At 36.7% G+C, this 13,492-nt stretch overlaps 1 protein-coding gene across 4 annotated transcripts in view; it reads right to left on the bottom strand.

Annotated features, from left to right (window-relative positions):
• The window catches only part of LOC134537610 (uncharacterized), a 49,342-nt gene that overhangs the window by 28,758 nt on the left and 7,092 nt on the right, over positions 1-13,492 (bottom strand). For all 4 annotated transcript variants that reach the window (XM_063378248.1, XM_063378247.1, XM_063378249.1 and 1 more), the window contains 3 exons: positions 12,528-12,645; positions 3,577-3,660; positions 1,996-2,084 (listed from right to left, as the gene is read on the bottom strand). In XM_063378248.1, coding sequence (XP_063234318.1) covers positions 1,996-2,084; positions 3,577-3,660; positions 12,528-12,645 — 291 coding nt within the window. The remainder of the gene's footprint in view (positions 1-1,995; positions 2,085-3,576; positions 3,661-12,527; positions 12,646-13,492) is intronic.

The raw sequence follows: 13,492 nt of genomic DNA on the forward strand, positions 1-13,492 counted from the left end.
GACACAAAGGGTCGGTACAAACAGCGTTGCAGAGTTTGGCGGCCCATGCGAAGGCTTGCAGTGTTTGCCGGCCGCCGGCCCGCGTGACGTTAATTTTAAGCGCTGACAATTTTTACTTCTTTTTTTTTTCTGCACTTTTAAATCGTCCCGGATTATCCGATTCCCGAATTAGCGCGTCACGGATTAACGAGTTTCTACTGTAATAATAATGGAATAAATGATTGACAGCCGATTAGGATAATTTTGCGTTGTAACTCACAAACTAAGCATCGGGCAGAAAAAAGCCTAGGCGTAGAAAATGTCCGCAGTGAAATTCTAAACAAGATATCTCCGTACATTATTCCTCTATCTTGTAGTTTTTTTCAAATTATGATCCAATCCAGACCAGTGTTATTTTCTGAAACATTAGTTCTTAACATTTTTTTTAACCCACAAATAAAGCATCGGACAGGGGACCCGATAAAGCCTACCGTCCAGCGACATTATCCAGCGTGACTCGGCTGGGGATTGATTTTGGATAGGTTTGGTTGACGGCAAGCGCTGGGAGGGTAGAGGCGAGCCGAGAATATGCGACCAAGACACCCGGGTAGACGGGAGGAGTGGAATATAAGCGCCAGTGATGAGAGGGGCGATTAAGCCGAAAGGGGGGAAGTCTGGTGACCTTGAGTAGTTCACTCATTTCCGTCTGCACACTTCTCGTGGTCACGTGTGTTGACAAGCGGAGACATATAAATGTTTTGTTACAACTTGAACCTACAGACGTAATATTATTCGTTGTATTATACACGTTCATCTTTTTACTTTGGTATAATGTTTTAACATTAAATAATAAAGTAAATCAGCTAGCGTAATTTTAATCTTTGCCGAGGAATTCCCAGTGGTCCAATACTTACGTGAACCATACTGTACCACGTTTGCCGTGAGGTAGTAAACAAGCCCCGGAAATGTTTATGTGTAGCGGCCTCCCGACCTTTAACCAGAGGCTGGGGAATATAACACTTGCCGATCCGAGCCACATACACTCAGCAACTCGACACAGCGTTTGATGGAATAAGTAAAGACAACGTTTAACAGACTTTTTAATACGGCGCCACTGATTGCGCTAAAATTCTTTTGGCGCAATTTTTGTATCCCACATGTGACCATTTATAATTTACTGTAAGCATGGATAACAAAGTTTAACCACTTTACACGATAGACGATTCTTTATTTTATATTGTACGAATGCTAGAATAGTTTTTCACGTATCTGCTGCATACTTCTGCAAAAGACACGCTATTTGTAAGTACGTAAATCTAGAATTTTTATTTTGTCAATCAAACTCGGTACTTTGCGATTCATATTCGGTTTGAAGTATTACTATGGCCTTTCTATTTAGAAGACTTTGACCACAAAATCGTGTGTAACCGCACACACTGCACTTACTTTGTTACGGACACTCAGACGAAGCAGATACTGTGGCTGACACCACGAGACTGGCAGCAGCTTGTGTGCCGCACGTGTGTATGGCGGCGTGTGGCGCGCTCGTAGGCCGTGCGACAAACTGTGCGCGGCATGCGGAAAAATAAAAAATAAAATTCAACATTTAATATTTATATTTACAATTTATTATTTTTATTTTTTCACCCGCGTTTAGTGAAAACTGCGGATGCAAAGTCCGCACAAAGGCGGGCCGTCTATACTGTGCGTGCTTGCCGACCTATTAGAACACAGGCGGTGTTTTATGCCTTTTGACCTTGGTCACATCGAAACATCGCGATTATGCAACAACGCGGGTAAAAGTTATGTCCCCCCGACAACCGCGTTAAATAGGGAGTGTACTGTATATGCAAAGTTGAGGATAAAAACAAGGTCTGCAGAGTAAACAGCTGGCTGGAAGAGTTGGCAGATTTTTTTTTTTTACATCAGTGCAGATTTCACAGTGATAAACCCAAGTTTTCGGCTATTACATGATTACTGTAGCACGCATGGCACCGACTGCACAGTGAAACGCACCTGAGATGCTCCGCCTTGCTCGTAACGATAGACATGACTCTTATCACCAGCAATAATCTCACTGCCTCTCTCAGGACAGTGGGCCATCACTGGAACCAAACAAGAATGCTTGTTCATATGTAACAATATAAAAAACTCAAATACATAACTTAACTATCTACTTTGTAAGAATTTAGAACTTTTAAAACACCTAAATTTTAAAAAAAATTATCTTTTAGTTTGCGGTTACACTATTATATAAAATAAATAGTTATTACTATTGAAAATTATGTACAGTAACTTCAATTACCCATCATCATCCGTACCAGGACTACGATGGATAACTGCTTAGACGGATAACAGAAATATCTTAATACGTGTGTATAGTAATGTAATTTCACTGCAAACTTGGTACGTAAATGAAAATAAAATCAATTAAAAATTAATCATACATACACACACACACACAGCCAGCTTTATACAGTAGAGTAGGGTGTAAAAGTAATCTGTGGACAATTTTAAAGATGTGTTTGTTGATACTCGTACCATTTTTTAGGTGATGACGAATAATAGAAACTGACTTAATAAAGTTTTACTGTAATACCAAACAATAACCACATAACCAAAATTATACAGATCTTTGAGACTGCGTTTCCTCCCAGATTATTGACACATGAGGTCCAAAGACTAACTATTCATCAATAAAATTGTTTCCAAATGTATCATCATTTAAGGAGGAAGAATTGAAGATTATTTTGTTTACTTCCCTTATTTCATTATTTTGCACATGATTTAAAAGAAAAAATATTTGAACGATATTCAATATTTATTATTTATAAAAGGCTTTGTCTACGTCTACTAAACAAGTGCTTATTTAATGGTTTTTATGAACTAAAAGGAAAAATTTATGTGACAAGTTTAAAAGTTTGTTATAAATATTGAAAATGAAGTAACACCCAAGATATTTGCAGGGCTAAGCATTAAACATGGTGAGTATGTGCTCATAAAATACTGCTAGACAATCGGGCAAGTAAAATTACATTGAGGATGGAGAAGGTAGTTCCATGGTAAAATGTACCAATTTTTGAAATGTACTTCCCTCCTTTCCTCATTCCTTTATCAGAGTTGGATTATCGGCGGGGGTCAAACCTGGACTTTTTGCAAATGGAAAAAGGTGGACATTGCTGACAGCTGGCAGGTTTTCTCAGGGGTACTCCACTTTGCCCTTCATTCATCTAAACTGATGTCTATGAGGCATTACTCCCTCAGTTCGACACAAATTTGACCTTGGCTGACCTCGTCTCGTACCTTGGCCGACTTCTTGTGAGGACTGTACAGGGAATGCGGGAGGGGGAGAGAGCTAATTGAATTTTACACCTGCAACAATGTTCGATAGAACACATTCCTTTTATTATTTTGTATTCTTATCCCTGACTGGCCAGCTCTAAGGATGTCTCACTCCAAATTTGTGCATTTTCCACTCAGTTTAATCTCTGAAGTGCTCACTAGGCAAAAATATGATTAGTTAACACTTGGTTTTACATAGGTACTCAAAGCCAGTCACACTTGTTAAAAGACACGTAATGCTGTTGCGAAACTCACTGGCGATCAGATTGGCCATGGTTGAACTGGGGACAAAGAGTCCACTTTCCTTCCCCAGCATTGCTGCAGACTTCTGTTCCAAGGCTGAAACAAGTGAGTTCCCGCAAAACAAATGGCAGGATTTCACGCAACTGCAGCACGATGCACGGGCAAAAACATAACAAGGTGTCTACAAATAACTCAGAACCAATTTCAGGACCTTTTAGTTAAAAATTTTCTACAAGTCTTTGTCATCAAAGGATGATTTTTAAGTTAAATAAAACCAAAATCAAATAAGAAATTTTTTACAATTTGTAGGAACATACTGATTTATAAGTTAGAAAGCTAAAATCTTTTCAGACATAATTTCTACATCATTTACGTAGACGTGAGGTTCAAAGATCTATCACCTTGTTAACCCCACCAATTCTGATTTTCATGAAAATTGGTATGAAGGACACATATGACAAAGTAATTAATTCTACCAATTTTCAGCTTTTAATTGCTAAAATTGTCTAAGGTACAGACATAATAAAAAAATCAAAATTTTTCATGACAAATGACACACTCACTCATAAATGGCTGCAACAATTTCTCTAATTGTAGTAGAGTTAAAATTCAAAAATCTTTGAAAAGCTAAGAAAAAACAACTTTCTATTGAAGTGTTTTCAGAATTTTCCCTTTTCTTCTGTTATTTTTCAGACAGCTCCAAGGATGAGCGACCAAAATTTCAAAAGGGTGTGCCACCGTTGGGTGATCAAAAATTCTATAAGTATTTTCAGAATTACTCTATGGAGTATATTTCCTAAAATGCCAATATCTATAATGTAAAATGTGGTCTAGTTGGGCGCCGTGAAAACTCTATAAAGTACTAGTGCTGTGATTGTGTATGTAGCACAACTACTAACCTCTACAGAATATTAACTAAAATATGTCTTGTTATGTTGATAGTGAAAATAAATTATTCTCAAGTTGTATGTACTGGTGTAGTTTGACTCATTGTGAATACCAAACAATAAAATGTCGTATAATTCCTTAGCAGTATGTCTCCTTCTCTTTGGTGTAAGTATTCTGACCTTAAAATCAACAAATATAAGTAGTGGGTTTAAAAGCATTAACTTCTCTATGACTGCTGATCTCAGTGTAATAAAAACTAATTATTCTTTCAAGACAATCCAAGCTAAATATTTCTGTCTATCTGGTTTAACATACACATGATATGTAAGTATGGTTATCAATCGGAAAAATAAAATATAATGAAAATTTAACTTTTTACTATGGTCAAAATCATGGTTGTATGGGTGACAATACTCTTTTGCAACATATCCAACTGTAACATGAAAAGTGACAGAGTCAATGATTAGCAAGCAACATACAAATACCTTTGAGACAATTATTCATGTTTAAATAGGTTTTTCATTAAACAAAATTTCAATATCCGTTATACTTAAATGTCTTTCAGAACTAATTACGTTTTACGTAATTGTACCACTGAATAATAGTTTGGTTATCAGTCAATATTTTAAATATTATTGAAACACATTTTAACTGGCAAATTAGTCTTTTCTTTGTTTTTACTAGCTCAGTCTCTTTCGGTAGATCAAACTGTCTCAAGACTTCTGGACCTGGGACTATTCTTTAAACATTCAAGACAATTAATGACTTTAACAGATTTTAACTTTGATATCGTACATATTACTGATCAATGTCAGTTAACCAGGTCCAGTATGTACAAGCTACAAGTCTTTACGTAGTTAAGTAGTATTAAGTTGTTTTAGCGAGTTTCAAATTAGGTCTTGATCGTAAACATCATAGTTTAAGATATCTTGCCATTAAAATAGGACAGGTAACTTCTCGCTGTTCTTGTTAATTCGGGGATGGGGCAAACAAACCTCGTCGCGTCGTTACAATACCAAGAGGCTGTGGAAAACCTCTCCGAACCCCTGTCTCTCCTCCGATGTTGCTGGTTAGGTCTCCGTCTCGATGCACCTCCTCTCGTGCTGCTGGTACTCCAGCAGGACTGGCGTCGGTCACCTGGAGTCGTCTAGAAGGATGATGTCCTCCGGTACACCGTCTACGATGCCATCTACCGCTGTCGAACTCCTTCCATATCGAAGATTGATAGTCCTTTTCTTCGTTTCTTCTTAATTCGTCGTTGATCCAGTTCTATTTATGCTGTTAGTCAAAACTTATCGTCGTCGTCGATTCTTTAGTAGAGCTTCGAACATCGGTAACTACCTCTTCTTCATTGTGTAGTTCCGGTATTTATTATAAAATCATCAATTTCACGTAGATTCTAGCTATTCAGTCGTCGTACCAATGTTTTACGTGATATTCTTACATTCATTTATGACTAAATCACGGAGCTCTTTCTCTCTAATCCTTCTCCCATGATAGTAGAACAGAAACTCTAGTTCCAATTTGTTTCAAACAGTCAAAGCTTTCTCTATTGAACACTCTCCGAAATCACACTGGAAATACTAAATTCTTTAAATAAAATCTATGCGCAGTCGAGCGTCCAATCACATATACTCTTTCCTCAGTAATGACCCAAAAACAATATTAAAAGGTGTAAGCTCATTTCCTATTCGTCGCCGTTTAACAAATGTTTGCAAAGACATTTCATAAAATTATTACTTAGATAAAACATGAAAATACTTAAAGAGTAAAACCAAATTGACCTGACCATAGAGATACAATACTGGTAAATATAATTCATAACAGGACTAAGACAAAGTCATAGAGGTAAGAAGTAAAATAATAAACGTAAAATTCATTTCTATTGAGGGCTTCTCAAATACCTCTATAGAATAGTCCCCTTCAGAAATGTGACTAACGAACTATACTCTGATATAGGTCTTAGGACCATTTCTCATCATACAAACATCTCATCTATATTCTAATTATTTGCAGAAAATTTACATTTCATATTATTGACCTTATTTACATACTTACTTGCAAACATAGAGTATTGTCACCGATATATGTCTTCAAACGGACATATGTGTAACAGTGTATACTATTCTACAGGAGTGTAATATTTCCTCAACTGCGTTATATTATAGTGTCCTATTACTTGTTTCGTTTTAATGTCAGACAGTTCGTAACAGTTACTTCTAATAATCTTCGTGATCATATATGGTCCATCGAAGAGTAGAAATAGCTTCTTAGTGACGTACTTCCAAAATTGGCTTACTGGATTCATTCTCTTGAGTACTAAATCTCCACAGTTAAAACTCATCTTGCTGGAATCTTTCTGGTATTTTCTCCGAAGATCCGCCGTGGATGTCAACTTGGCTGCGACCAACTCTTCAGTTTCCTTATAAATGATTGCAATGCATTTTTCCGAAACTTCCCAATTTTCAGTAGTTTTCGTATTTTCTGTGTCATCCATAGCAGTTACCATCCAACCTGCAAAATTCAAAATTATTTTATGGCTAGTTAGAAAGTCTACCCCGAAAATTACTGGTTTAGCCAATCCTTTTACGATTAATACATTAATGTACTTGGTGCTACCTAAACCTTCTACTTCCAATAAGGTCTGACGATTAATGATGGGACTAGCCCTTGATGTAACCCCTAGAATCTTTAAACTCGGTACTGGCATTCTCGGTAATGATATTCCGGTGCTCTCTATCATGGCTACGCAGTCTTCGCTGATGCAGGATATCTCTGCGCCGCTGTCTAATAGTACAGGCACTTTAACTCCGTTTAAAGTTAACGATATCTCCGGACATAGTGCTTGTTTCGCTTGAACTTCGGTTTCTGTGGGCTCGCTGAGTAAAAATTCACGCTCGTTTTCTTTGAACATAATGGTGTGTATGCTTCGACAATTATTCTTGTCATTTGCGTCGGGATCCAATTTTATACTAGCCCCGTCTAACTTACAATTAGGGACTGACGTGCGGAGCGGGTTTTCGCCATCCCTAATTAGTTTACCGCACTGTCCTTAAATCCTCTAATTTGCTCTTGTGACAAATTAGCAAATCCATTATTTGCATTCGGTGAAATCAAAAATGTGTTATTACCTCCTTGGTTTGTATCTGAGCTTCTGCTAGATTGCATGCGCGGCCATTCCGTGTTGCTTTGCTCGTGACTTGGCGCTATAGAATATGAATTTCTTTCTCCTTGTCGCGCGTCGTGAATGGTGGTGCTAAAGCTGTTCCCTTTTTCAGACGGTACAAACGTTTGTGCATTTATGCTGTACTGACCTCCGGAATGATTATTGTAATTTGCCGATCGTTCTTTCGTTGTTCGATTTTCGCCTGAATTCTCTCTGAAATTAACTGTCCCCTCCTGACGTTTATTCTCCCACTGTGATTCATTTTCGCGTCTGTCTTGTCGCTTCTCGTTTCTACGACGATAGTACTGTGGTTTATAAAATCCGTTACCATATCGCTGACCTCGATATCCATTGTGATACCAATTACTTCCGCAGTTTTCAACGTTCAGTGTGTGAATTTGAGGTTGTTTGTGTCCGCTGTTCTGCCCTTCATTTCGGTTGCGCCAGTTATTGTATAACGGTGTCTGTTGGTTCGTGTTCTTGCGCTCGTTAGTTTCTTTGTGCGTTACCGTTTTATCGAGCTTAACGAGTCGGTCATACGTTAACAGTTGTTCCTTGAAATCTACAATATTACTGTATTGCCGTCCACTAAGTTGTAATTGATAATTGAGTGGTAATTGCGAAATTATCATGGCAATAAACTCTTCGTCTTCCATACGGCAATCAAGATAACGAGTTCTCTCGTACATATCGCTGATATGCGCCTCTAAATTTTGAAATTTACGATTTTCGAATTTTTCAGAATGCAACTGTATTCGCAAATTGCTTTGGATACGAGTATTCCAAAATTGGGATATGAAAGCTTTCTGAAACGATTCGTATGCGTGTACCGAATCTTTCGCCAACTCCCACCAATAATATGCCGTGTTTTTCAAGCAGTGGCTAACGCATTTCAATTTTTCTGCGTCTGTTAACTTAAATGTGTGGCAATATTCTCCAAACTGATTTAAGAATCTTCGAGGGTTTTCATTACTTTTCCCTGAATATGTTGGAACGTCATCCAACCATTTCTTAGAAGGGTGGTGTAGTGTAAGTACCGGATCTGCTGACATAATTGCAGTACTAATATTCGCGGGATTTCGCTCGGCTTCTATCGTTATCGATTTGTTTACCGGCGTGTCTTCCTTGTCGGTATTACATTCGCTAGTGTGGTGAGTCGTTAGTTGGGGCGAGAATGTTGCGATGTGTCTGGATTCTCTTTCTATTTCCCCTATTTTCGCCTCTACCATATCTAACCTTCCTGTTAGACGCTCGCTTAAGTGTACTACTTTATCGTCAGTGTGTTTACTGAATATTTCTACACCTTCAATACGAGTGTGTACACTGGAAAACTTCTGTTGCATCTCGTGCTGTGTTTCAGTTAAGTCATGCCTGATTTCTGCTGTTTCATCTGCAATCCTGCCTAAAGTGTTATTTAAGACTTGCACTAAATTGTCTAGTCTTTCGGCGTTTTCTCGCTCCTTTTGTTCCCTTTCTAACTTCTCCTCCTGTTCTATACGCTCACGTTCTTGTTTCTCCCGTTCCCGTTCTAGTTTCTCCTCCTGTTCTTTACGCTCCCGTTCTTGTTTCTCCCGTTCCCGTTCTAGTTTCTCCTCCTGTTCTTTACGCTCCCGTTCTAATTTCTCCTTATTCATGAACTGGAACAGTGCATCTAGGGTAACAGTTGGTGTCGGCGGCGAATGACCCAACTCCATTTCCTGCTGTGACTCCATACCAGTAGTCTCGATGTGCTGTTCTGGTACTACTTCTCTAGGTTCTCGTTCAGGACTAGAGTCAGAAGTGTCATTGCTACCTCTCAAAAAATATGACTTCCTACCTGTGTCTGTCATCTTGACAAAATAAAATTACTGTCTGTATTTTTCAAAGTGTCTTGAGTTGTTCAAAAAAAAATCATAAAATAGTCCCTAACGTTGGCTTACACGTTGTGCGCCAAAATTCTGAAGTGTTTTCAGAATTTTCCCTTTTCTTCTGTTATTTTTCAGACAGCTCCAAGGATGAGCGACCAAAATTTCAAAAGGGTGTGCCACCGTTGGGTGATCAAAAATTCTATAAGTATTTTCAGAATTACTCTATGGAGTATATTTCCTAAAATGCCAATATCTATAATGTAAAATGTGGTCTAGTTGGGCGCCGTGAAAACTCTATAAAGTACTAGTGCTGTGATTGTGTATGTAGCACAACTACTAACCTCTACAGAATATTAACTAAAATATGTCTTGTTATGTTGATAGTGAAAATAAATTATTCTCAAGTTGTATGTACTGGTGTAGTTTGACTCATTGTGAATACCAAACAATAAAATGTCGTATAATTCCTTAGCAGTATGTCTCCTTCTCTTTGGTGTAAGTATTCTGACCTTAAAATCAACAAATATAAGTAGTGGGTTTAAAAGCATTAACTTCTCTATGACTGCTGATCTCAGTGTAATAAAAACTAATTATTCTTTCAAGACAATCCAAGCTAAATATTTCTGTCTATCTGGTTTAACATACACATGATATGTAAGTATGGTTATCAATCGGAAAAATAAAATATAATGAAAATTTAACTTTTTACTATGGTCAAAATCATGGTTGTATGGGTGACAATACTCTTTTGCAACATATCCAACTGTAACATGAAAAGTGACAGAGTCAATGATTAGCAAGCAACATACAAATACCTTTGAGACAATTATTCATGTTTAAATAGGTTTTTCATTAAACAAAATTTCAATATCCGTTATACTTAAATGTCTTTCAGAACTAATTACGTTTTACGTAATTGTACCACTGAATAATAGTTTGGTTATCAGTCAATATTTTAAATATTATTGAAACACATTTTAACTGGCAAATTAGTCTTTTCTTTGTTTTTACTAGCTCAGTCTCTTTCGGTAGATCAAACTGTCTCAAGACTTCTGGACCTGGGACTATTCTTTAAACATTCAAGACAATTAATGACTTTAACAGATTTTAACTTTGATATCGTACATATTACTGATCAATGTCAGTTAACCAGGTCCAGTATGTACAAGCTACAAGTCTTTACGTAGTTAAGTAGTATTAAGTTGTTTTAGCGAGTTTCAAATTAGGTCTTGATCGTAAACATCATAGTTTAAGATATCTTGCCATTAAAATAGGACAGGTAACTTCTCGCTGTTCTTGTTAATTCGGGGATGGGGCAAACAAACCTCGTCGCGTCGTTACAATACCAAGAGGCTGTGGAAAACCTCTCCGAACCCCTGTCTCTCCTCCGATGTTGCTGGTTAGGTCTCCGTCTCGATGCACCTCCTCTCGTGCTGCTGGTACTCCAGCAGGACTGGCGTCGGTCACCTGGAGTCGTCTAGAAGGATGATGTCCTCCGGTACACCGTCTACGATGCCGTCTACCGCTGTCGAACTCCTTCCATATCGAAGATTGATAGTCCTTTTCTTCGTTTCTTCTTAATTCGTCGTTGATCCAGTTCTATTTATGCTGTTAGTCAAAACTTATCGTCGTCGTCGATTCTTTAGTAGAGCTTCGAACATCGGTAACTACCTCTTCTTCATTGTGTAGTTCCGGTATTTATTATAAAATCATCAATTTCACGTAGATTCTAGCTATTCAGTCGTCGTACCAATGTTTTACGTGATATTCTTACATTCATTTATGACTAAATCACGGAGCTCTTTCTCTCTAATCCTTCTCCCATGATAGTAGAACAGAAACTCTAGTTCCAATTTGTTTCAAACAGTCAAAGCTTTCTCTATTGAACACTCTCCGAAATCACACTGGAAATACTAAATTCTTTAAATAAAATCTATGCGCAGTCGAGCGTCCAATCACATATACTCTTTCCTCAGTAATGACCCAAAAACAATATTAAAAGGTGTAAGCTCATTTCCTATTCGTCGCCGTTTAACAAATGTTTGCAAAGACATTTCATAAAATTATTACTTAGATAAAACATGAAAATACTTAAAGAGTAAAACCAAATTGACCTGACCATAGAGATACAATACTGGTAAATATAATTCATAACAGGACTAAGACAAAGTCATAGAGGTAAGAAGTAAAATAATAAACGTAAAATTCATTTCTATTGAGGGCTTCTCAAATACCTCTATACTATGGATAACCATTTCATGGTCATTCACAGTAACTTTTGACCTTGAATATCTCAAAAATTATGAATACAGCAGAACCTTGATTATCAGTGATTCGGTTAACCGGGTTCTCAATTAAAACCTAAACTTTGGGGGATGAGGGGGGAGGGAATAGGAGAAACAACCAAGCCTGTTAAGTGTAATTCATTAGGGAAGGCACAAGAAAGGAGTAAACTAAAAACTACGTATTACCTAAAAAGTAAAAACGAATGGACAAATTAATGGACTAGAATTGTCAGTGAGAAGAAATACTAGTTCGGGTTGTATTGTAAAACCTTAATACATCGCTTATCGTTTTTTTTAAAATATATTTTGGAATTTTTTCTGAATTTTTAAAATAAAAAACACACATTATTGTCGTATGTTTTAGAGAAAGAAAATTTCTGTTCTTTTATTTTTATTAAATATCCACAAAACTTATGTTGTTAGATTGATGTGAAGTTTTTGTGATTTTTTTCATAGCAGGTCTTTTACTCCCCTTCTTCAGCCCATGTGCCAAATAACATGACACCACAATGGCACAATAGTACGGGATTAACAGGCACCCTTTCAACTGTTTTCTATTTGATTTAAATATTTTTTAATATTTATTGCATCCTTCATAATATCAGCTATAGACAATAAAGTATGTGTTATTTTCAATGGAAAATGAGTAAACCATAGTCCCAAATGGACAAGGAGAGATATTGAGTTAGCATGTAAGATATCATGCTGAACACTATGACGTGAGATCTCTTTGGAAAAAGAGTATGCCTATAACTGGGACCTCAGCTTGAACCTCACCATTCACAGTAGGATCCTCGCCTAACACATCATCGCCAACTTCAGCCTTGTACATGGCTTTGCGCATCGATTCCGTCGGCTTCGACAGCGTATCACTTCGCAGATCGATAACACGACCCTGGAAACAGAATTCAAAAGCATGAATTAATAAATTGGTGATAACCATTTTAAAATTCGCACATTTTGCTAACCAAAATTGATCATTTTATTTTAATTTCATATATTATAACTTACCTGCTAGCTAACAACCCACAGATCGCTTGCACAGTTTTAGAGTATTACTGATATCTTACCATTGAAAGAAAAGAGTGCAATTAATTCCAATATTTTTACTGAATAAATCAACACAATAAACTGTCAGGTACATAAAATATTTAACTAAGCTGGAGTACCGAACCACCAGAAATGTTGAGACAACTAAAAAATACAGATTTAAGACTCAGTTTCCCACACCACAGTGGTAATTTAATTTTTTTTTCATTACTTTTATTTAAAGGCTACTTCTGTTAATTTGTAATAGCTCTCTTGTAACTGTTTAGTGACAAATGTTTTTGTAAACAAAGATATATTAATTATCTAATTTTGTTAGTTAATTTATTGTTTTTCTAAAGAGCAACTAAACAAAACAATTACCTACTGGTTATATTTAAATCATGGAGAGTGACCTTGGAAAATCTGAAAAATTCTTACAAATGTTCATTCAAAAAACTTATTTCTGATATAGGCCTGACACTGTAGAATCTGAACATATTTTGGCTACCATTTATAATATTATTCTAATTAAAATTTGTGTATATATATAAACAATATTTTAAGATATCGTAGAGGTGAGTTCATTAAATGAGATTATGGCTGTCAATACTCATTGAATGTAGATGTAAACAATTTTGGTAACAGCCGAAAAAAAAATTGTCACGAGTAAGAAACATGTGAATCTTGTGAATGCTAAATCATTCAAACTAAAT

Source organism: Bacillus rossius, chromosome 12 (genome assembly GCF_032445375.1).
Source record: "Bacillus rossius redtenbacheri isolate Brsri chromosome 12, Brsri_v3, whole genome shotgun sequence".
Lineage (NCBI taxonomy): Eukaryota > Metazoa > Arthropoda > Insecta > Phasmatodea > Bacillidae > Bacillus > Bacillus rossius.